General features: G+C 32.9%; 2 protein-coding genes across 8 annotated transcripts; one reads left to right on the top strand and one right to left on the bottom strand.

Moving 5' to 3' along the window:
* Positions 1 to 262: 262 nt before the first annotated feature.
* LOC104096207 (protein GLUTAMINE DUMPER 5-like) lies at positions 263 to 760 on the top strand. Its single transcript, XM_009602547.3, has one exon. The coding sequence runs from the start codon at positions 263 to 265 to the stop codon at positions 758 to 760; it is 498 nt and encodes a 165-aa protein (XP_009600842.1).
* A 14870-nt stretch (positions 761 to 15630) lies between these two features.
* LOC104096205 (uncharacterized) lies at positions 15631 to 21860 on the bottom strand. Of its 7 annotated transcripts, none has more exons than XM_070188380.1 (6): positions 21677 to 21860; positions 18326 to 21570; positions 17964 to 18251; positions 16628 to 17870; positions 16274 to 16512; positions 15631 to 16183 (listed from the first exon to the last, which is right to left on the bottom strand). In XM_070188380.1, the coding sequence occupies exons 4-6, from the start codon at positions 16722 to 16724 to the stop codon at positions 16115 to 16117; spliced, it is 405 nt and encodes a 134-aa protein (XP_070044481.1). In that variant the 5' UTR covers positions 16725 to 17870; positions 17964 to 18251; positions 18326 to 21570; positions 21677 to 21860; the 3' UTR covers positions 15631 to 16114. The 7 variants fall into 7 exon arrangements, 3 of the variants coding, with proteins under 3 accessions (XP_070044481.1, XP_009600839.1, XP_009600838.1); XR_686263.4 differs by lacking the exons at positions 15631 to 16183; positions 16274 to 16512 and having other exon boundaries at positions 16932 to 17677; positions 17771 to 17870; positions 18326 to 19742; positions 21491 to 21570; positions 21677 to 21857; XR_004507014.2 differs by lacking the exons at positions 15631 to 16183; positions 16274 to 16512 and having other exon boundaries at positions 16627 to 17870; positions 18326 to 19742; positions 21491 to 21570; positions 21677 to 21857.
* Positions 21861 to 22758: the final 898 nt, after the last annotated feature.

The following is a 22758-nucleotide window of genomic DNA, read 5'->3' as shown; positions in this document are numbered from 1 at the left end:
ACAAATAATTAAATCCACTCTCTTCATCTGTATATATAATCTCGTCCCTTTACTCTTCCTCTTCATTCCATTCTCTCCTCCTCCATCACCACCACCATTTGAAAAAGAAAAAGAAAAAGAAAATATTTTCCAAAAAACTTTCTAAATTTAGTAAATTTTCGTTATACAAGAAAGTTTGATTCTGAGGCGACTAAACTAGACGTACGTCCAAATTTCGGTATTACCAAATATTTCGACTTGAAAAACGAAGATTATTTATCAGATGACGAATTTAGAGTCATCTTCTTCCGCTATTTCTCCGGTTGGGCCGCCACGATCGCCGTGGCACTCACCGGTACCGTATTTATTCGGTGGATTAGCAGCTATGTTAGGACTTATTGCATTTGCTTTATTAATATTAGCTTGTTCTTATTGGAGACTTTCGGGTTACCTTGAAAATAATGAAGGTGAAAATGGAGATGATCTTGAAGCTGGAGAAGGGAATAATAATGGTAATGGATCTGATGTTAAGGTTGCACCACCAGTTTTTGAAGAGAAGTTTTTGGTTATTATGGCTGGAGAAATGAATCCAACTTTTATTGCTACACCTATATCTAGTAGGGTTTCATCTTTTGGTAGTAGTAGTAGTGGTTGTACTACGAGCAGTGAGAGTGGTACGGAGAAATTGGAGGGAGAAGAGGAGGGAGAGAAGAAACAAGAAAATGGGGTCTCGAGTTTGAGTTTGGAAAATATAGAAAGTGCTCCTAATATGGAACGCTAGATCGTTTGATGACCCAGCGCGATGCGAATCTGAATTAATCGAGTGAATTCAGGGTAAGTGGTGGACATGAAGTGGAAATGCTCAAATTAGTCCCCTTAGTTTTAAAAAAAAAGGTGAAGAAAATTTAAGGGAAATTAATTTGCTTTATAAATTTTGGATCTTCTTATTTCTATGGGTATGGAAGTGCTAGGAATATTTGAAATTGGGAGGTGGTTTTGAAAAAGTAGAGGTAGATATAACTTCTTTTGTTTTTCCTTAACTTTCTTGGAAATTCCGGAAATGTATATATTTTTTGGAGAATGAATGGGAAAACTTTATTGTTTTAATTTTAGGAAGATCTTAATTAGTTTTTTCCATTTGTTAATTCTTTACATATGCTATTATTCATCTAAACTACCTTCAAAACAAATGTTGGTACTCTATAGGAAGCCAAACAATGAGAAAATGCATAACTTCAAGCATAGCCTATAGGATTACAATATCAAAGGCCTAACCATGCGTTCGAAATTTTAATTTTTTAAATTATTGAATTTTAAATTAATAATTTATATATATTCAATAAACTTTTAAAAATAAATATAAGATTTGGATTAAAGTTATTGATTCGATCGAACCCGTAACTGAAACGTTGTTTCCGCCCACAATATTATGATTCACTTATTTTCTTCGTTAAAGGTGCGATACCCTTTTTATCTATGCTACTTTTCTTGATTTAATAATAATTTTATATTAACTACCTTTATTTAAATTTATAGAATTTTTCTAACTTCTAGATAGAGTATAAAATAAAGTGAAAGAAAATAGAATTATTATTATTCAGTAGAGAATGCCTTATTTTGTGAACATATTCTTTTTTCCATATACCTACGTACCTTTATGTAGAGATTCTAGTTTTAATATATATTGCATCAATTTATCATTATCTTCTCATATATATATGGTGTGAATCACCCACCTTAAAAATAGTTAGGTAGACATTGAATGAGATGTATCTTGATGTTGTCCAAAGAACGTACTGAGATCCCAACCCTGAAATGCCTGAATATCATGAAAAGGTTCCTCTCTTTTATTTTTTAATATATATATATATATATATATATATATATGCCAAGAATATGAACAATTGGTCAATAAAGTGGGAGAAGAATTATGACATCTCAGGTTTAAATACTGATGAGTACCATTATTATATAAGAAAATGATCAGTTAAAAAATGATAATATAAAGATTTAATTTCTTGTAATTTATTTACTTAATCTTTTATATTACTCTTTTGTCTATCTCTAGTGGTCTAGCTTTAAGCCTTTAACGAAGGGAGTAGTTCAGAAATTCACATGAAAAATCAGACACCTAGGCTTTTTAACTTGAACTGAAGGAAACAACAAGAATTTCATGCATTAATTTCTTGTACTGTAGTTGTAAGTCACGTGACACTTGTATGAACACGTGTACGACATTACACTTGGGTTACCCCTATTCAACACCCTACCCCCTCATGAGTCATCTATTAGTGGGGTTGTTTTAGGGTTACTGTTGAAGACTTGCCTTTGATACGTGGCGACTTGAAAAATGTGGTTACTCACCTATTCGATAGTTATTACTTTGAATTCGCACGAGAAGTCCTACACTAAAAGTAAAGTGTTATGTGGTGTAAGAAGTAATTTTCGGAGCTAGCCGACTATGAGTTCGGATGAATGCAGTCGCTTTGATCCAGATCATGTATTTGTCTAACAAAATTCATTGAATATGTAAGAATTATAATTTTAGAATCCAATAATTTAAAATGACTAGAACCCATAACTTCTAAATCCTGATTTCGCGTTTGAATTTTCTTACATCAAAAGTGGTGGTGGAATTATAAGTATTTTCCCGTTTTTAACTAAAGATTTTGGGTTCGAGCTAAAGGTATGAGAATAATAAGTATAAAACATTTACCAATTTAAATTGTATGGGTTTTGAAAACCACTGAAATACAACCCACTAACCATTTGAGTTATTGGATTCAAAATTTAATATTTATATATATTTATTAGATTTCTTAGCATATATACAGAGTATCCAAAGTATTACATGCGCCTGAACCCATAGCTAAATATTATACGTCCGCCGTTGAACATCCATCCAACTTTTTTTTCTTGGTTCAAGAGATGTTAATATTGCTCAACTCCCTAATTAAAGATAGTGAACAAATCACAAGTACACCCAATTTACTCTAGTTAAAGATAGTGATCTTATGTTTTTTATGCAATAAGTGCCAGTGACTTGTTGCTGCATATGAGAGTGAATCTAAATGGGGTAATAAAAAATCAAAAAATTGATTTTGGTTTGTGAAAATGAGATCAAAATAGGATAATTGCATACATAGGGAAAGGAGTTTTCAAGATTTAATGATGGTATTTTTTCTTGGGGAAGTGGTACACAACAGCACGCATTGTCTTGTTTAGTGGGTGCATTCTCTTTGAATACCTCTACTTTTGCTGAGTTATTGGTTTGTACACCTTATTCCTGGAATCATTTTAATTGACTTGTAACCATAATTATCTTTCTCAAAATTATTGGCCACTGCACTCCATTTGAGCAACGTCACTTTGGTGGGTGGGATTGATATAAGCGGATTCCGGATTTGTAGGTATACATAAGAAGACTATTGATAGAAGCGAATCCAGAAATTGAAGGTGACGGAATGCATAAGCAGACTGCTCAACTATTGTCTCATCGAACTTTTGATCTTAAGAATTCCAAGTAAAATATATAACCGTTGTCAACATATATATATATATATATATATATATATATATATATATATATATATATATATATATATATATATATATAGCGTATTTGAGTACGTAAGTCCGCCTCTGGGGTTAGGGATCGGAAGAGAAATTTGTTATGTCACAAAGTACATAGCGTATTTGATTGTTTTATTACTCTTATGATATTAGTAAAACTTTATCTCCAATCGTTGTTTACTCCTTAATCATTGTTTAGTAATAAACATTCTCACTAATAAAGTTAAACTATTTAGTCAAGTGCATGCAAGAAGTTAAATTATTTGGTGAAGTGAAAGAATCGAGTTCGAGTAAGTATTTACGATATGTTGTAAACACCAATTTATTGCTATTCCAATTGCTCAGACCCCGGTTTCCCAATTTTAGCTAGAACCAAGACAAACAAACTTGCTACAATGTCATATCAAGCACATATATACAATATAATTGTCTTTACCATAAATATATAGTCAGATAGTTGAAATATTTTCATCCTTAATCTACTCATATTCGAGCTCTAAGAGTAGAAAATCATGCGGTAATATATAGTTTTACCCCTTAAATAATATATTATTTTGTTTATAAAATTGAAATTATTAAGTTAACGACAAAGCTCACCAAACTCAATTGAATACTTCCCAAAAACTTAACGATAGATAAAGAAGCAAAAAAGACATTGGAATAATCTCCACTAAAAAGAATCCAATTAATCCTCAAAGTGACTTGCAAATGTCCATCATTAAAAGTAGCACAAATAATTAAGAAAAACATGCGGCAACATGAAAATGCCCCTTAAATGCAGTACACTCTTCACTGTATTTCTTGAACAAAGCATAGTGCAATGCAACCTTGTACTATCACTACAACTTTAGAATCGGATTCAGAATTTGAAGTGTACGGGCGAAATTTTACTTCTTTTGAATTACTAAATTCTAAGTTATTAATTTATATATATTAAATAATTTTAAAATAAACATAAAATTTAGATCAAAGCTACTGTTCGCCGGAACCTATAGTCCGAAACTCTACTTCCGACCTTTAGTCAACTCTTAAACAAGATAATTATAAAGCACTCATTTTATTTGCTTACTTTTACGACAAACTAAAGTTTGCCAAGTGTTTGGGTGATACTCTTCTATGCTTTCATTTGAAAGTTCTTTAGCTATCTTCCATTCTTATTTCCTTTACAAGCATAAGAGAGATGCTCATTCATTTTTAGACTTCCTTTCTTATCTAATCTTACCTTTTGTTTAGATATCACATCCATGGTTACCCTTTTAAGATTTAAATTTGAGTTAATTTTTCAAAGTCATCCAAATTATGATATTGAACTTTACCTTCGATTTATTGCTTAGAAAATCGAAACGGTAAAAAATCCCATCTGAAACAATGACGAATGTAGCATATATATAATCGTTGGTAGACTGAACCCAACATTATCAATATGAAGTATAGATATACATGTAAATGCGTAATGAGTTAAGTGATAAGAACTTAAGGTGAAATCATTATATTAAAATTCTGAATGTGCCTTGTATCAGAAGAAACCTAGCTAAAATCTTAGGCGTGTCATATTGACAAAAATGCCAAATAGCTATCTTGCTATATTCTTCTTACCTAGAAAACAAAAGAGATGCTCATTCATTTTCAGTCTTCTTTTTCTTGTCTAATCTTTCCTTTTGTTTAAATCGCATTCATGTTGCCTTTTTAGGTTTAAATTTATGCTCTTCCTTTTCATATTTATCCTCACGAAAGCAATACCTAACACACAAAAAAAAAGGACATTTCGGTGCTGTGCATTCACGCATGGTCAGGGGAAGAGTCGCACCCCAAGAGGTCTGATATAGACAGCATATCCTAATGCAAGTATCAGTGGCTGCTTCCACGATTTGAGCCTATGCCTTATTATAGGTCATACAGAGATAAATTTACCATTGTTCCAAAGCTCGCGTTCACTGACACCCAAAATATATTTTCTAAAAATTTATAAAAACCTCATCTTTACATTTTTTCTCTTTCGGGGACATTTCGAAGCTATACTAAACTATATTCGCTCTTTTAGAACCTCTTTTTGTTTAATGTATGATAAGACATAGAACAACTGCCAAATACTACACAAACATATCCATAATTTCTTGATATAAATAGTTAAAAACTATTCTTTTACACGTCAGGTTTGATATATGCACTCAGTGATTAAGAGAAGATGACTGAATTCTTGAATCAATCTTCTTTATCCTTGAGGCGACAGCTTGGGGCTAAACTGTATATATTCGGTCGCTCTCAAAAATAATAGTCGAAAAATAAATATTTTTGTATATATGTGTACTAATACATAAAATATACACTTTTAACTAGCAAATGCAATTAGTTTCAGTCGATCGGTCAATTTTATATTTTTTTCCTATTTTAATATATAGGTTAAGTTATTTGTGCAAAAGAATTAGAAGTGCCCTTGATCTTTATATAGTTTATAGTTTGCATGATCATGTTCATATAAATGGATAATTTTGCATTAAGGAGCATAAGTTTCGATAATTTTGTATAGAGATTCTTACAAAAAAATTCCAAAATAAGATAAGTTATCTACTTAAAAGTATCTTGATAGTGTAAAAAATATTTTACGCCGCCGATAAATATTAGTTAAATTTATCATATATTTATCTAGGTTTGAAACAAGTGCACTTAACCAAAATTTTCATAGCAGTAAGTGAAGTGAAGTCCCATTCAAACAACTACCATTCAATGGGGCAGAAGGAATATTACGGATAACATTATATGGCCTGTTAGGAAAAATAGCCTTTTGGCATGGAACACTCATAAGATGTGCTAGCTAATTAGCCGGTCCATTAGGTCTAATCATAAGTTCTAGTATAGTCTATATAAACATCATTATGGGTGTTGGGAGACTCACTTGTTCATAAAAGAGGACGGCTAGGGAACTTTGGAATAATTTGGCTGTAGAAACAGGAGGTCCATCCGCCACGTGAGGATTTTTAGTGACCAGTAATCATAATTTTTAGTGCAGTGATGTGAGTCTATCGGAAACGGCATCTTTGTCTTTATAGGGTAAGGGTAAGTGATGTTGAACATATTTGTATATGTTTTAATATTACTTTACCCATATTTTAACCGCTTTTTGGTGTTATTTGTTGTTTAAAAGGCCCAACATGTGTTAATTATTGATTTTATGACTAATTGACTTGTGTGTGATGATTTAGGATGGTTGAAGTGCAAAAATATGAAGAAAAGATGCTCCCTCTATAGGAGAAGAAGGTGGATGCGTCACATCCAACATTGGAAAAAAGGCTAGTTGGTTCATCTTTAGCAGTGAAGTCGGGAGAAGGCATCCACCTTAGCATCCGCACCTGGGCGCAACAAGGATGAGGGAATAGAGGGTGGACGCGAAGCATCCACCCTAGCATCCGATACTGAGAAGTTCAAGCTGAGTTAGACATGAAGCATCCACCCCAGCATCAATCCCCGAAGCTGATTCGAAATAGGAAAAGGAAAACTTTGGCCCACGACTTTTGTACGCAATATATAAGCCAAAAAGCCTCTTTTAGGTGATCTAATGTCACGACCCAAAATTCACATCTGCCGTGATGACGCCTATCTTAATACTAGGCAAGCCTACAACCTCAATAAACCACAATTTTATTTAAGTTTGAAAGCATAATATTTAAATTTAAGAGAAAAGTCCCACAAATACTGATACAAATACATTCTCAAAACCTGGTGTCACTGAGTATATGAGTATCTAAATGATAACATAGTCTGACTGATACAAACAATGTCTGAAAATGTAAAACAGTACAAATAACTGAAAGGAAAGAGAGTCGAGGTCTGTGAATGCCAAGCAGCTACCTCGATAGTCTCCAACAGATGAAACACCAAAATCTAGCAACCGCCATATCCGGAAGTACCTGAATCTGCACACGAAGTGCAGAGTGTAGTATGAGTACAACTGACTCCATGTACTCAATAAGTAACAAGACTAACCTTTGGGCTGAAAGTAGTAACGAGCTCAACATGTACAGTCCAGAATAGAAATAACAGTACGGAAATTAGGCATGCTTTCAAGTTCAACAGTTAAACTCAGTACAAGTAACATAGATCAATTCTGAATGATATGAGAAATATGTCATCTCTATATCTACATGCCAATGTACATGATGTATGTGATGCACCTCAGTGGAAACCTTGTGTACTCACAATCTCAAACTACTCAATTACTCAGTACTGTATATGGCCAATCCAGTCTAAGATCCATCCCCCATATATATACATCAACTGACAATCAGTCACTCAGTACTGTATAAGGCCAATTCAGCCCAAGAGAAGATCTATCCCCAAATATATATAATTAGGCAAGATCCATGCCATATATAAATAAATAAATATGGCAACTCCATGCCCTAGGAAATCCATCCCAAATATAAACATCAATTGCGCTCATTGTGGGGGGTGCAGACTCCGGAGGGGCTCCTTCAGCCCAAGCGCTATATAAATCTAATATGACCTACTGCGGCGTGCAGTCTGATCCCATAATAATAAAGCCTATAAGGCCTGCTGCGGCGTGCATCCCCGATCCATATAATAATAAATATAAAACCAATATGGCATGCTGTGGCATACAGCTCGATCCCATAAATATTCTCACAAATGGATGAACATGATTGAGTATGATGTTTACATTTTAAAACAATTAATCCAATAGCAACACGACCCTGTGGGTCCCAAAATATTGGCACGTAGCCTAAACATGATCTTTAATACGAGCCTCAGCTCAACTTCTCTAACACGTGGGGAACATGTGAATAATGACATGATTCTTTGATTATGAAACTCTACGGAATTTATTTAAGTCACCATTTCTATGGTGCACGCTCACACGCCCGTCACCTAGCATGTGCGTCACTTTCAAACAATTCATATAACACGTAATTCAGGGATTCATACCCTCATAACCAACTTTAGAAGTGTTACTTACCTCAAACCGTGTAATTCTTTATTCTAATATGTATTTGACTCGCGAATCGGCCTCCGAACGCCTCGAATCTAGTCATAATTAATTCGATTCAGTCAACACAAATTATAGAAATCAATTCCATATGAAAATACTAATTTTTAAAAAAAATAAAATTCCACTCAAAAATCGCCAGTGAGGCCCGCATCTCAGAACCCGATAAAATATATAAAATATGAACGCTCATTCAACCACGAGTCCAACCATACCAAATTTACTAAATTCCGATATCAACTCGACCTTCAAATCCTCAATTTAACCTTAAGGGTCTTCTCAATTTTTCCAACTTAAAACACCAATTAAATGCTAAAGATAACAATAGATTAGGGTAATTTGACCGAAATTGAGTTAAGAACACTTACCCTGATGTTTCTCTTGAAAATCTCCCGAAAATCGGCTCTCCCCGAGCTCCAAATCATCAAAAATAGAAAATGAGACAAAATCCCATTTCCAGAACTTAAATTTTGCTGCCTTTTCATTTACTCTACGCGATCGCAGACCTTCTCACGCGATCGAGAAGCACAGATTCCCCACTGACCATTTTAACCTTACGCGATCGCAAAGCATCAGCTCCACAGACCTACACGATCGTGGAGTTGTCCACGCGATCGTGAAGCATAACCTCGCGTGACCCCTGCTGCCTCACTTCCTCTTCGCGAACGCAACTTGATCCACGCGTTCGCGATGTATTACCTCTTCCCAGCTACGCGATCGCGGTCCTCCCTACCTGATCATATAGGAAAAAAACTCAGCAGCCCCAATTAAGCCTACGCGATCGCGGATCTTCCCACGCGATCGCATAGCACAAGACCTCCACTGCCCAGCTAAGCCTAGGCGACCGCGGACCAATTCATGCGATCGCGTACAATGAAACCAGACACAGACATCAAAAAAAATTCAGCAAAACTCTAAGTCCAAAAATTGATCCGTTAACCATCCGAAACTCACCCGAGGCCCCCGAGATCTCAACCAAATACACCAACAAGTCCTAAAACATCATACAAACTTAGTCGAAGTCTCAAATCACATCAAACAACGCTAAAAACATGAATCATACCCCAATTCAGGCTTAATGAAACTAAGAAATTCTAACTTCTATATTCGATGCCGAAACCTATCAAATCAAGTTCGATTGACCTCAAGTTTTGCACACAAGTCATAAATGGCATAACGGACCTATGAAGATTTTCAGAACTGGATTCCGAATCCGATATCAAAAGGTCAACTCCCCGGTCAAATTTCCAAACTTAAACTTCTTATTTTTGCCATTTCAAACATAATTTAACTATTGGCTTCCAAATAATTTTTCGAACATACTCCTAAGTCCAAAATTACCATACAGAGCTATTGAAATCATCAAAACTCTATTCCGAAGACTTTTACACATAAGTCAATATCCGGTCAACCTTTTCAAATTAAGCTTTAAACCTTGGAACTAAGTGTTCTAATTCATTCCGAAACCTTACCGGACCCGAACCAATTACCCCAGCAAGTCATATAATAACTGTAAAGCAGAAAATGAGCAGTAAATAGGGGAACGGGGCTGTAATACTCAAAACGATCGGCCGGGTCGTTACATCTAACACATGGAAAAGCGGGAAAAAGCCATCACAGAGTTTGAAAATCACAGAATTCATCTTAAGTTCTTACGTTTTCCTTCTTTTATTGATTCGTATGTATTTATGGGAATTATTTGAGATTGCTACCATGAGTATGCGTGGCTAAACTCATTCGTTCAGGGGTTATGGGTGCTACATGAATGTTGACGCTTGAAGTTTAAATTGACGAGTTTGATTTTTTCATATTGGGTTGTTTATTTAATCTTGTTCTTAATTATTTTGCTGCGTAGCTAACAGTAAAATACTAACTACGAATCTGGAGTTGAACTTGAAAGTGAAAATTCTAGATTGCATATAGGATTAAATAGAGCATGTTCTCGAACCCGAGCATCGGGGAACAGATTTGCAATTAGGATAGAAATATACTGAATTGTCTTGCTTGGTTGAATTCCAGAAAGTGTAAATGTGTTCGTGTTAGTCTTAACTCCATAGAAATATAGGTATTAAGTTAACTTGAATATGCGAGTAAGAACTCGACAGATTCTTTTGAGTAACATTAACCCTGTCAATCAACAAACTAGATAAATCATTAGTCAGTTTAAGTCGAGAATGCAACAAGATTGTTAGCTAGCCTATGATCCTGGAATATTCTCTCCTATTGATTTTTATCCGAAATTACCTACTTGTTTTAGTCGATCTCTAGTTTATATAATTGCTTGATAGTTTCTTTGGTTGTTAATTAATTACCTACACATTTTGAGAAAAATCTCTTGAATAGATAAGTTGTTTGAGTTTGAATCAGTCAAAAGTTAACCATAAATCTCTGTGGGAACGATACTCTACTCACTACTTTATTACTTGATGACCATGTATACTTGCGTGTGTGTTTGGTCGCAACAGTAAGGCTGCGTATACACTACCCTCTCCAGACCCCACGTATGGGATTAAGCTGGGTTTGTTGTTGTTGTTGTTATTGAGAATAATATGTGGTCATGTTTCTTATTTCAATTGAAGAGAGGTCTTCATTAGTTTTATGCGAGAGTGGAGCTAGTCTTTCGAATACGAGTTCAGTCGAATCGAGTAACTTTGATCCAAACATTCTTTCAATAGTGATCTATACTTGAGAACTACAACTCAAACCCAGAACACTTTCTTCTTCCTTATCTTCTCCTTTATTTTCCTTCGTAAAACAAATAAGCATATGTAACACAATAATTTCTTCCAATTGTATATAACTGTAAATACTAATACAGGAGACTTATAGGTCACGCCGTCACGGCTTGAGTTATCGGTCATTCAGAACTCTCACAAAACGGATGAATTATATTCCCTTGTTTCAACGGCCTAAGAATATTTTTCTGAGATGCAAAGACATCCTAACCCTAGTTGTCAAATATTAGTTGATAAACGTGTTTTTCCAACGTCCATAATGGTGTATTTATATGTTATAAGTAAGATTTAAGACGAGAATAAACTAATGAGCTAATATGCTAATTAACATCCTTTATCGGTAAACCCGACCCAATAGTAATATTCCAACACTTTCTCTATGCACCATTATATTCACTATAAGAAACTGGAGATACGACGACATTTAATAAATGTCGTACTAAGCTGTTTAAATGTCACAAATTTATTTACCGATATTTAATTTACATTTGCATCAAATGTCGATAATTTTCCGACATTTAGGTAAATGTCGGTAAGAAATTATGACACTTATTTTATGACATTTAGGTAAATGTTGATAAAATATTTATGACACTTGTTTTACGACATCTAGGTAAATGTCAATAAAAATTTATGATATTTAATTTACGATATTTAGGTAAATATCGATAAGAATGTTACGACGTTTAATTTACGACATCTAGGAGAAACGTCACTTAAAATTTTCGACATTTAGATTAATGTTACTAAAAAAATACGACATTTACGTATGATCTTCACAAAATGTCGTATTAAAATTTTCGACATTTTGGTAAATGTCACTAAGAAAATTCACAACATATACAAAATGTCGTATCCAATTTACGTGAATGTCATTTAAAAAATAAGTGACATATCTTTTACAATATAGCAAAATGTCGCATTAAATGTTTGACATTTAAATTAATGTAGGTATCATATTTTTTAGAATGTAAATAATAATGTTCTGTTCAGTTTCATCATCATTTACATTCACAAATGTCAAACTTTTATAACAAACATGAAATAAATGTAAAGAAAATATCTTTTAATACTGTAACCAAAGAATAAAGTAGCAGTATAAAATGTACTTAGTACAAGATAGATAATGTCAAATCAAATGATTTGTTCTCACGTAAAACTCAAATCTAACTAAATCATAAAAGATAGTAACTTCAACGTGTAAGTACGTTAAGATCACTCCTAATTCGAATTAATTTCCTTAACTTCTAGACTAAATCTTATAAAACCAACTCTCCACGAGTCAAGCTTTTCATTGCCAGTAATTGACATGTATCACTTCCTTCAAAAATGTTGCACAAGAAGACGTAAAAAAAAAAAGAATTATAACTTTTTACTAAAGTGAATTCTTTCCTCCTCTAAAACAATTGGAATACCAAAAATAATAACTGATTGAGGTTCTAAAAGAGAAACAAATTGATAATAAATGTAATACTAGCAGCTGAAGAGAGAAAGAAACAGACAACATAAAGCAAAAAATCCAACAAAGTGAACGCAACCGCCCAAACCCAACAATAACTGAAATAATCTAATGAAGATATTTTTTTGGTTGTGGGGGGATGTGGGAGAGGAGGGTTGAATTTTGAAATATTAGTTTCCGTAAATGGTATAGTGAGTTGAAAACTAATGAATGTTATATAAGTTTTGCAAACTATAACATGAAGGGTTTCTCCCTTTGAAAAGGAAGAATAAGAATCTTGTAATTTTTTCAAACTTACCCATTTCTTTTTCTTTATGCCAACTTCACTAACTCCAGTTTTTTTGATTATGTTAACCTGTTAAGAAATATAAGATTGGCTACTCTGGTAGTTTAAAAAATTGTGAATACAAGATATAAAAAACAGGACAAAGTCAAATAATAATTTTTATTTCCTAATATGATGGCGTTTCAATCATAGATCTTTATTTCCCTGATCTAGGCAAGAGTCTTTAACTTACTCTTTCTTCGATGTTCTACAAGAGTCTAAATAACTTATGTAGGAGGGTAAAATCATGCTTGATGAGAATCTTATCAACATACTGAAACTTAACTACTAATAAAAACTTCTCAATCAATTCCTTTATAATATGTTTCATATTAGTAATGACAACTCCAAAATCACTCAAGATACTTCTATTAATTGCATTTGGAAGATAAGGTCGCTAAATAAGATAAAGTAAATTTGACTTCTATGCCAAGTAAAACTACTCACTAATTATCTCTTAAGTAAGAGATAAATTTAGCTAGCTGAAATGAACCATACATCAGAATATACCCTTCAAATTATTTTACACTCAAGCAGCACATAATAGCAACATATCCCAAAAAAAAAAAAAAAAAGGCAGACATTAGAACTCTGAACCTTATAAGAAATATGCAAGAGAAGAAACCAAATAACTTATAAATCAAACATCATATGATGTTAAAAAATAAACCAACCTTCTACTTGAATAAAGAACAACTGAATCATATATATGAGCAAAAATAAACTTGTAAAAACTTACGATGTGACCTATTTTATACGACCAATCAGCCGCACTCTAACCACAAATATAAGCAAATAACTTTTACATAATCCAATACAATATTTTCTTAATCCTTAAGCCCTTGGTAAAGTAATTTTTCTTTTCCGTAGCAGAGATAAATGAAATTGTGCAACTAAATGTGGCAAACATAAACCGCCTTTTAGATTTGATTATCGCATTAACTTCTTTAGGTCACAGGATTACATGGAATTGTCCTAAAGAAAAGATCTCTATCAATAAAAGTTACTTGAAAGAGGGAGACAAACCCATGTCCCTACAAAAGACCACCGAGTCAATAAGCTAGAGATAATTCAGTTGAGAAGAAGGGGAAAATGATGTGGAATTGGCTAGAGAGAAACAATGAAGATAATAACCCAGGCTATTAAAACTAATCCACTCTGACTTCCCCATGTTGGCTTAGGGCCCACTGCTAGCCTCTATGATCATCACAGTGCCACAAACTTTAGCCACTATCACTGACCACCCATGTTTATTACAGCTTGAATTTTAATCAAATGCACATATGCAAGAGAAGGAAAAATACTCAGTCACTGCAAAATTTTTACCAATAACCTAAACCGACTATGTGTGCTTAAACAAAGCATTCTTCTTTTGAAATTAACGGAGCCAATCTGGTTAAAGTGCAACCAGCACAATTAAACCCTTAGGCAATAACTCCAATACAATGTAGACACGTAAAAATTATAATTAATATTTTCCCAAAATAGCACAAGCTACAAATCCAAGATTCTTTAAAATGGGAATGCAACTATCCCTGAAAATCATGTGAGGTACATACCCAAAAAACATATACATAACTTTCTTAAGTTGAAATTAGACATGAACAGAAAGTAAAAGTAATAAACTAAGGTTACACCCATAGTAACATCAATTCGTAATTTATAGTTAAAAAGATATAGTTAAAATGAGTTTATGAACTCACCTTCTTTGTGTTAACAACGGAAACAGGTGATATTGATTGTTGGTGATCGTCCATTGAGTTATCAGAAACCTATCACAAAAGAAAAAGATTACTACAATTAAAAGAAAACTAAATTACAAGATTATCTTAAAAATAATAAATTTTTGCTAAAGAGCACAATATATTTTACCTGCTCATTACCAAATAATTTCCTATTTATGCCAGCCAATAGTAATACCCAAAGACTCTAGATATGCACCTATACCTAACTTTACTTTCTCGTCTATTTTTGCTTTCATATCCTTTGTTGCTTCAAATATTTTTTTCCCCATCGCTTTTATTTCTTCTTTTGCTTCAAATAACTTTTTCTCCTTCGCTCTATTTCTTCTTTTGCTTCAGACAATTTTTCTTCCATCTCAATTCTTATGGCGGAGGTAGCTTTTTCAACTTGTATCAAATTCTCTTTGCTCAGCCTGGGATCGTTTATATGCAGGGCCATAAACAAAACTTGGAGTTACTCCTTTTCCTAGAGTTCGAACATTTCCATGAGTGTCTGGTCCCATAATCTGTACATACACATCATTGGGAGCACTTCCAAGGACATTTAACTCAGGATACACCTTAGCAAGTTCATCCATTTCTTTCTTTTGGAAAGAAAAGGTAAAACAATAAAAAGTTAATAAAATTTTATATTGGAAAGAAAGTAATTTTATATTCATAAAGAATGAGAATTTACCATAGTTTCATCATCTATCTCATTTACTGGTTGTTTATTCTTTCTCGTATGTGTTTCTTTGAACACCTCGATACAACTTGGTTTTACACCATTCTTCTTTGTCATTTGTTTAAATAGTAAAAAATGAATTACAAATATATTCAAGAAAATAAGTATTGATATATAAATTGCAGAAAGCTTATAGTAAATATGGTATACATTATCTATAATTTGAGAATGACTTTTTCTTCCTGATGTGCGTGGCATACTCAACTTCCTTCGACTTTCTTTGTTCCTTTTGCTTTTTTTCTAGAAAAGTTACACATAATTTTATATATTAGAGATAATTCATGGCCAAACATTTTTAAAAGAAAAAAGATAAAAAGTAAGAAGAATGACAGAGGAAAAGCATAAAAATATTCAAAGAAAAAAGTGTGATCCGCATACGGAATGCGCTAATAGCATGTGCTAAGAGCAAGAGAAGAAGATGCTTGATGCTCGGAGAATACATTTGCTTCATTAGAGCTCCAATAATGAACTAATGCACGCCACTGGTCTTCTTCTACCCTATCTGGACGTTTAACTAAGCGCTCAATATCGTTATTATATGGCTCATAACCGATCATTTTTGTTTCATGCTTCCATTATTTCCATTTAGATCCAACCGATATCATCAACATACGTCTCATATCCTCAGTAGCATCAGTATTTTCCTGCAAATATCAACATATAACACATGTATAAAAGCATAATATCAATAAGCATCTTAGTATATAAATTTTTTTTAAAAATTTTTTAAGCACCTTAATATAAGCCAATATCCTATTCTTATACAGTTTAGGTACAAGCCTCCAATCTTTATGATTTAAGGGAGCTAAAATGTCATTTCGCGCTATGACACCAAGTTTTGAACTCAATCTAGCTGCATCAGGCCCAATAGCTTGGCTAAGATTATTGAATTCAACATGTAAAATGCCACCATCTTTTCCCCATCCTGAGTGCATCATAGTAGGACCCCCTAGGTCGCTTAGATTGTTCTTCACTAGCAATAGAGTTTGCAATAACCAAATATAAAAAAGAGGTTGCTTATGAAAAAGTGTACAAATACACAAAGTGTAACTATTCAAGAAAGATAAGATATTATACAGAATAAGTACCTAGGAAATTTTCTATTTCATGTGAATCATTTCTTGATTTACCAGATCGGATAGCTTGTCCTTCATTTTGTGGCCAGTTTTGAGGTGGTTGAGGCATTGCCGCACCTCCATTTGTTCTTGTTGCTCCGAAAAATCAGGCAGAAGCATTTTTTGACTGGAATTTCTCTGTCTTTTTCTTGCCATCACAATAAAGCTGCTCAAATACTATAGTTCCTGCAAACTTGAAAAATAATTTCTACTATCCAAAAATATAAAAAAATATCAAACTAACAAGCCAAACAAAAAGACACATGCACATACGAGATTTAAACAACTAAAACGCATAGTAAGAAATCCCCAACACGATGATCTATATATGTTTAATAACAATCTTTACTAAAATAATGACAAAACTAATAAAAGTAACTAAGATATGTCGTCTTCTTCATCATATGTCTCATTACTTTCCAAAGTAAGTGGGTCAATTTCTATTCCCGGCACACCTTCTCTAACCCATTCAATATCCTCTTTATTTTCAAATATAGTATCATCCAGCTGTTGTTCTGGCCACAATTCCATGTACTCTTCCATATGCTCATTTGCTGGTTTGTTTTCACCTAAATTATAAAAACCTCTTGGTTTAATTTCAGTTACAATCTGTCATTCTTTTGCCATTTGATGATGGACATAAAACACCTGTTGAGCTTGAGAAGCAAAGATGAGAGGTTCATTTGACGGGTGCTACCTTTTGTAGAGTAGATGAGAAAAATTAACAAGAGTAAACTTGAGGTTTGCGGTATAATACAACTCAATCATGTCCGTCAGAATTCCATAAAAGGTGACTTCTGCTAATATGGGATTTCTGTCTCTTGCGCTTGCATAGCTCTGAGTGGAAGCCTTTACCATAACTCCACTATTTTGTGTTTTTAGCTTTCCATCACGAGACTTTGTTAGGTATCTAACTCCATTACTTATATATTCGCTCATCCTTTTTGCTTGCTTTGATGGGCCAATAGCTAGATTTTGAATTTCTTCTGGTATTTGCTCACCTGCCATATGTATCTTCTCAACCTATCAATTATAAATAAGCAAGAACTAATTAAAAAAATAATATTTTATATAGTGTGTGTGTGTATAAAAGCATTTTAGCTGGTTCACAATTACATAGTTTCTAAACCATATATGAAATTTTTTATTGTGAATCCGATCCACATCATGTCTCGATAGACGAGGATTTTGCTTCTTGATTTCTTTTATATGCTCACTGCAAAAGTAAAACACATGAAAACTTAATAAAAAAATTATAAATATTATAACCTAATAATTAATTATAAAGTAGAATATTATTGATACTTACTCGCGATATGGAGATATGGTAGCAAAATTAAATAAAATATATGTGTGCGCTCGGGCATGGGTAATGTCATCAAGCGTAAACCCGTCAATTTTAGTTGACTGACGACCCTCTTGATTTGGAATCTCATTATACAAACCATAATTTCTTAAAGGTCGATTTAACTTTGTCTCCACATCATGTAAATATCTTGAGCAGAATATCATGCACTCTTGATTTGGATATCCCTCTGCAATTGAACCTTCTGGATGGCTTCTATTCCTCACATAATTTTTAAAAGTAAGCAAGTACCTAAAATAATAAATAATATTATAGTTCAATATAATACTTCATAAGTACTATAAATAAGAATAATGAAATTGTACCTTTCAAATGCCCACATCGAACGGTATTGTGGAGGTCCACCAATCTTTGCCTCTTCAGCTAAATGGATGACTAGATGTTCCATGATATCAAAAAAAGATGGAGAAAATATTCTCTCCAAATGACAAAGAGTTATTGCAACTCGATCTTGGAGTTTTTCTAATTCACCTATATTCATAACTGTTGAACAAATGTCCCTAAAAAAGTTGCTTAATTCGATAATTGACTTAAGGACATTCATGGGAAGGAGGCCTCGCAAAGCAATAGGAAGGAGTTGTTGCATTAAAATATGGCAGTCATGACTCTTCAATCCATGCACAGTGCGTTGCTTAAGATCAACACAACGTGATATATTTAAAGCATATCCATCTGGTACTTTCACATCTCTTAAAACTTATAAGAGCATATCTTTTTATGTATTGCTCAAGGTGAAATATGCCGGAGGTAGATAGTATTTGCCATTAGCTCTTTTTTTAGGGTGCAACGCCTTTCGAATCCCCATCTCTTGTAAATCCAAACGAGAATTCAGATTGTCTATTCCTTTCCCGTCAATATTTAGTAATGTCCAAAATATATTGTCAAATACATTCTTTTCAATATGCATTGTGTCAAGATCATGACGAATCATGTTATCTTTCCAGTAGTCTAACTCAAAAAATATGCTCTTTTTCTTCCATAAATATTGCAACATGGCATCATCAATATGATCAGAATTCTTCCATTTTCTTTTCTGGGATTTGGTCGATGGACATTTTCCGAATTTATTTTTAATACCTTTCAATTGCTTAAGAAATTCAATACCTAACAAACATTTAGGTGCTGCCTCTAACTCTTTCAAACCATCAAACGAAATTTTATCTTTTCGAAACTTGTGCCCATGGGGTAACCATTGCCTGTGCGACATGAAATAATATTTTCGCCCATATTTCAATCTCAGAAATTTAGTCTTGGTTAGACAACATGGACAAGCATATCTATTTTTCACACCATATCCTGATAAGTTACCTAGTGCTGGAAAATCACTGACTGTCCAAAGCAATGAAGCACGCATTTGAAACATATGATTCTTTGATGCATCATAAGTGTCAACACCAACCCATAATTCTTTTAACTCATCAATTAACGGTCGTAGATAGACATCAATATCATTGTCCGATGCATGAGGGCCATCAATAATCATTGATAATATCATGTATGGTTGCTTCATGCACAACCATGGTGGCAAGTTATATGGAACCAAGACAACTGGCCATGTGCTATGTGAGATAGACATAGACCTGAATGGATTAAATCCATCTGAAGCCAATCCAAGTCTAACATTTCGAGGATCTTGAGAAAAATCTTGATGCGATTCATCAAATTTTCTCCGAGCAATACTATCAGCAGGATGTCGCATTACCCCGTCTTTAGTGCGACCTTCTGTATGCCATCTCAAATCAGTAGATGTTTTAGATGACATAAATAATCTTTGAAGCCTCGGTATCAATGGAAAGTATCTAAACACCTTTGCTGGAATTTTTGAGGTTTCCAAACTACCAGATTCACCTACAAATTATTTGTATCTTGGAGCTTTGCAAAACTTACAATCAGTTCGATCTTTTGTCTCACTCCAATAGATCATACAATCATTTGGACACGCATGTATTTTTTTGTATTCGAGTCCTAAATCTTTAATAATTTTTTTTGCATCAGTAAAGGACTTAGGTAACATTTCACCTTCAGGAAACACATCTTTTAACAACTCTAACAACATGGAAAATGAATTGTTACTCCACCCATTGATGAATATTTACTTACAGAATATAATTCACGCTCAGCTTCCTTCAATAAGTTAAAAAACTTCTCTGTTTTCTTATCAAATCCCACATTATGTTGATTTGACCCACCAAAACTATCACCACGAGTGTCCGTATTAATAAAGTCACTAGTAGGAGGAACTCCAAAAGCATCATGCACCAAGTCTTGTATCTCATCACCTCTATCTAATCTATCCACAGACATTGATGAAGATGATGTCTCACCATGAAAAATCCAATTAACATAACTAGGTAGAAATCCATCAACCACAATATGTTCAACAATCAACTCTTTTGGGATAAATTTCATATTACGACACTTACGACATGAACACAAGATTTCATATGCATTAGGCCTATCTAATGAGGCAAAATAAAGAAACTTTTTGGCTCCATTCTCATATAAAGGATCATTCCTATTCGATATGTTTATCCAACTCTTATCCATTAAGAATAACCTATATATATAGCAAAAAAATCAACTAAAAGAGATTAATTATAGATAGAAACTACAAAGAGTATATCGCAGAATACAAATATTTATTTTAATTTATACACTTTACTAATGACTATACAAATGTGTTCATTCAAGGCATGGAAAAAAAACATATCTAGTTTCTTTAGTTTTTTCAAAAATGAATCTTATAAACTAGTTCACTCTATTGCCACATTATATAATATTTTATCATGACAAAGCAAAATCAAACTATAGAATACCATAATTGACATCTTGAGTAAATATAACTTTTAACAAACAAGTATTAAATTGATGTCTGATTGAACTTGATTTAGCTCTATTTTAGATTGAACTAGTAAATGACATCATACTAATCCAATCTTTTCAAATAGTACCATTATTTCTATACATAAAGTTTAAATATTACAAACATACTTTGCAAGCAAACTTCTAAACAACTAGGAAAGAAGAAACCTACTAAGTATTTTTAGAACACAAAAATCTCATATTAGAGATATGAATAAAGCAAAACAAATTAAAGAACTGCCCAAAAAAAACGAACTTTCTTCCATCCATCAATTCATCAAACTATGTCTCATCCCCAAATAAGTTAGAGTTGCCTATAAAAATAAGTTAGAGTTGCCTATAAAAATCTAGGTCTATTGTGTTCGTTATTATTTATCTGTTCTTTTATATTTAAATCAATATACTATTTCTATGTTGGCCAAACAACCTACGAGACTCTCTTCCTTTATCAGGTTAAAAAGATTAACATTCTTCAAAACAAAATCCGAACAACTCGGAAAAAGAAAGAAAATGTTTAACCCAAATTCGAAAAATTAAGAAAAAGAAAGAAATCTATTAACCCAAATCCAAACAACTAAGAAAAAAAAAATTGTCAACTAAACTGGTACCTTGACTTTGTAGAAAATAAGCTTTGTGAAATCTCAGCAGCAAAAACCTCGGTGATAAAACTTTTTTCTTCTCCAAATATCTATTATAGCACAACCAAATGTAAAATATTAGATTTTTTGAAGAATTCTAACTAAGGAAGGAAACTGTATTTTTTAGAATTGGGAGGAGGGAAAGAAACTTCTTACCGCCAAAATCTTTTCCTTCTAAATCTCCAATACTCTCCATACATAGCTCCTTGTAGAAATTCTGGCCAAACCCAATTTGAAATTTTGAGCAAAACCCGATTCGAGATTTAGATTGAGAAAGGAGCGGATAGGTACTGAGGACTTCTAAAGCTTGGAGTACGGCTAATTTTACTTATGTTTTAAATTGTGGTCAATGGTGGGTTCCTTGGTTCTATCAATATTTTTGTTTTATTTTAAATATTTCATCTTTAAATAAATCCAACATCTAGTAAGTAGTAGTAATAATATATATATATATATATATATATACTAAACAGTGATATTTTAATAAAAATTTTAAATAGGCACAATATTTTAACGTGATACGATGTGGAAATTTTATTTAATATCGGGTGAGGTGTAAGTTTCGTGAATCTTTATATATTTAGTTTAAGAAATCGAAAAGAAAATAAAAAGATAGAAAGTACATTAAAAGTTTAAAAAAATCAAAGGATTAAGCAAACTCATAAAAAACTAAAATATCTAACAGTTTTACAAGTATAAATAATGCAATAGTGTTAAAATTATTATCAAAAAATACATTTTATTACTTCCCTAAAAGGCTAAAAGTTAGATATTATTATCAAACTACAAATTTAGTTACCTTCCTAAAAGTAAATAATCAATAAACTTTATTAATATTATAATTCAAAATATTACTCCTTCATAAATAAATATAAAATTACTTTTAAATAGTAAAATAATAAAAAGTCTCATAATAATTTTGGGAGATAAAAAAAACCAATTATAGCGAGTGAAGATATAAAGTTCGGCTATATATAGTGAAGATATAAAGTTCGGCTATATATATATATTCAGAAAAAATATTCAAATGATATTCACCCTCACGATGTTCTCACTTAGTAAATATGCAATACTATGACTCGTTATTTGAGTTAAGATCATTCAATTGTTAATGTATTTTGAGGGACAACACTATTAATTAGAAATTTTAACATATGATTGACCTAGTAATTGTTGAGTGAGCCTCGAACGCTGAGCGATCGGCGTGTTTAGGGCGCATAACCATATGTTTGGGATAT

This window comes from Nicotiana tomentosiformis, chromosome 11 (assembly GCF_000390325.3).
Source record: "Nicotiana tomentosiformis chromosome 11, ASM39032v3, whole genome shotgun sequence".
Lineage (NCBI taxonomy): Eukaryota > Viridiplantae > Streptophyta > Magnoliopsida > Solanales > Solanaceae > Nicotiana > Nicotiana tomentosiformis.
The sequence above is the reverse complement of the archived record's forward strand: the minus strand, read 5'-3'. Positions and strand labels throughout refer to the sequence as shown.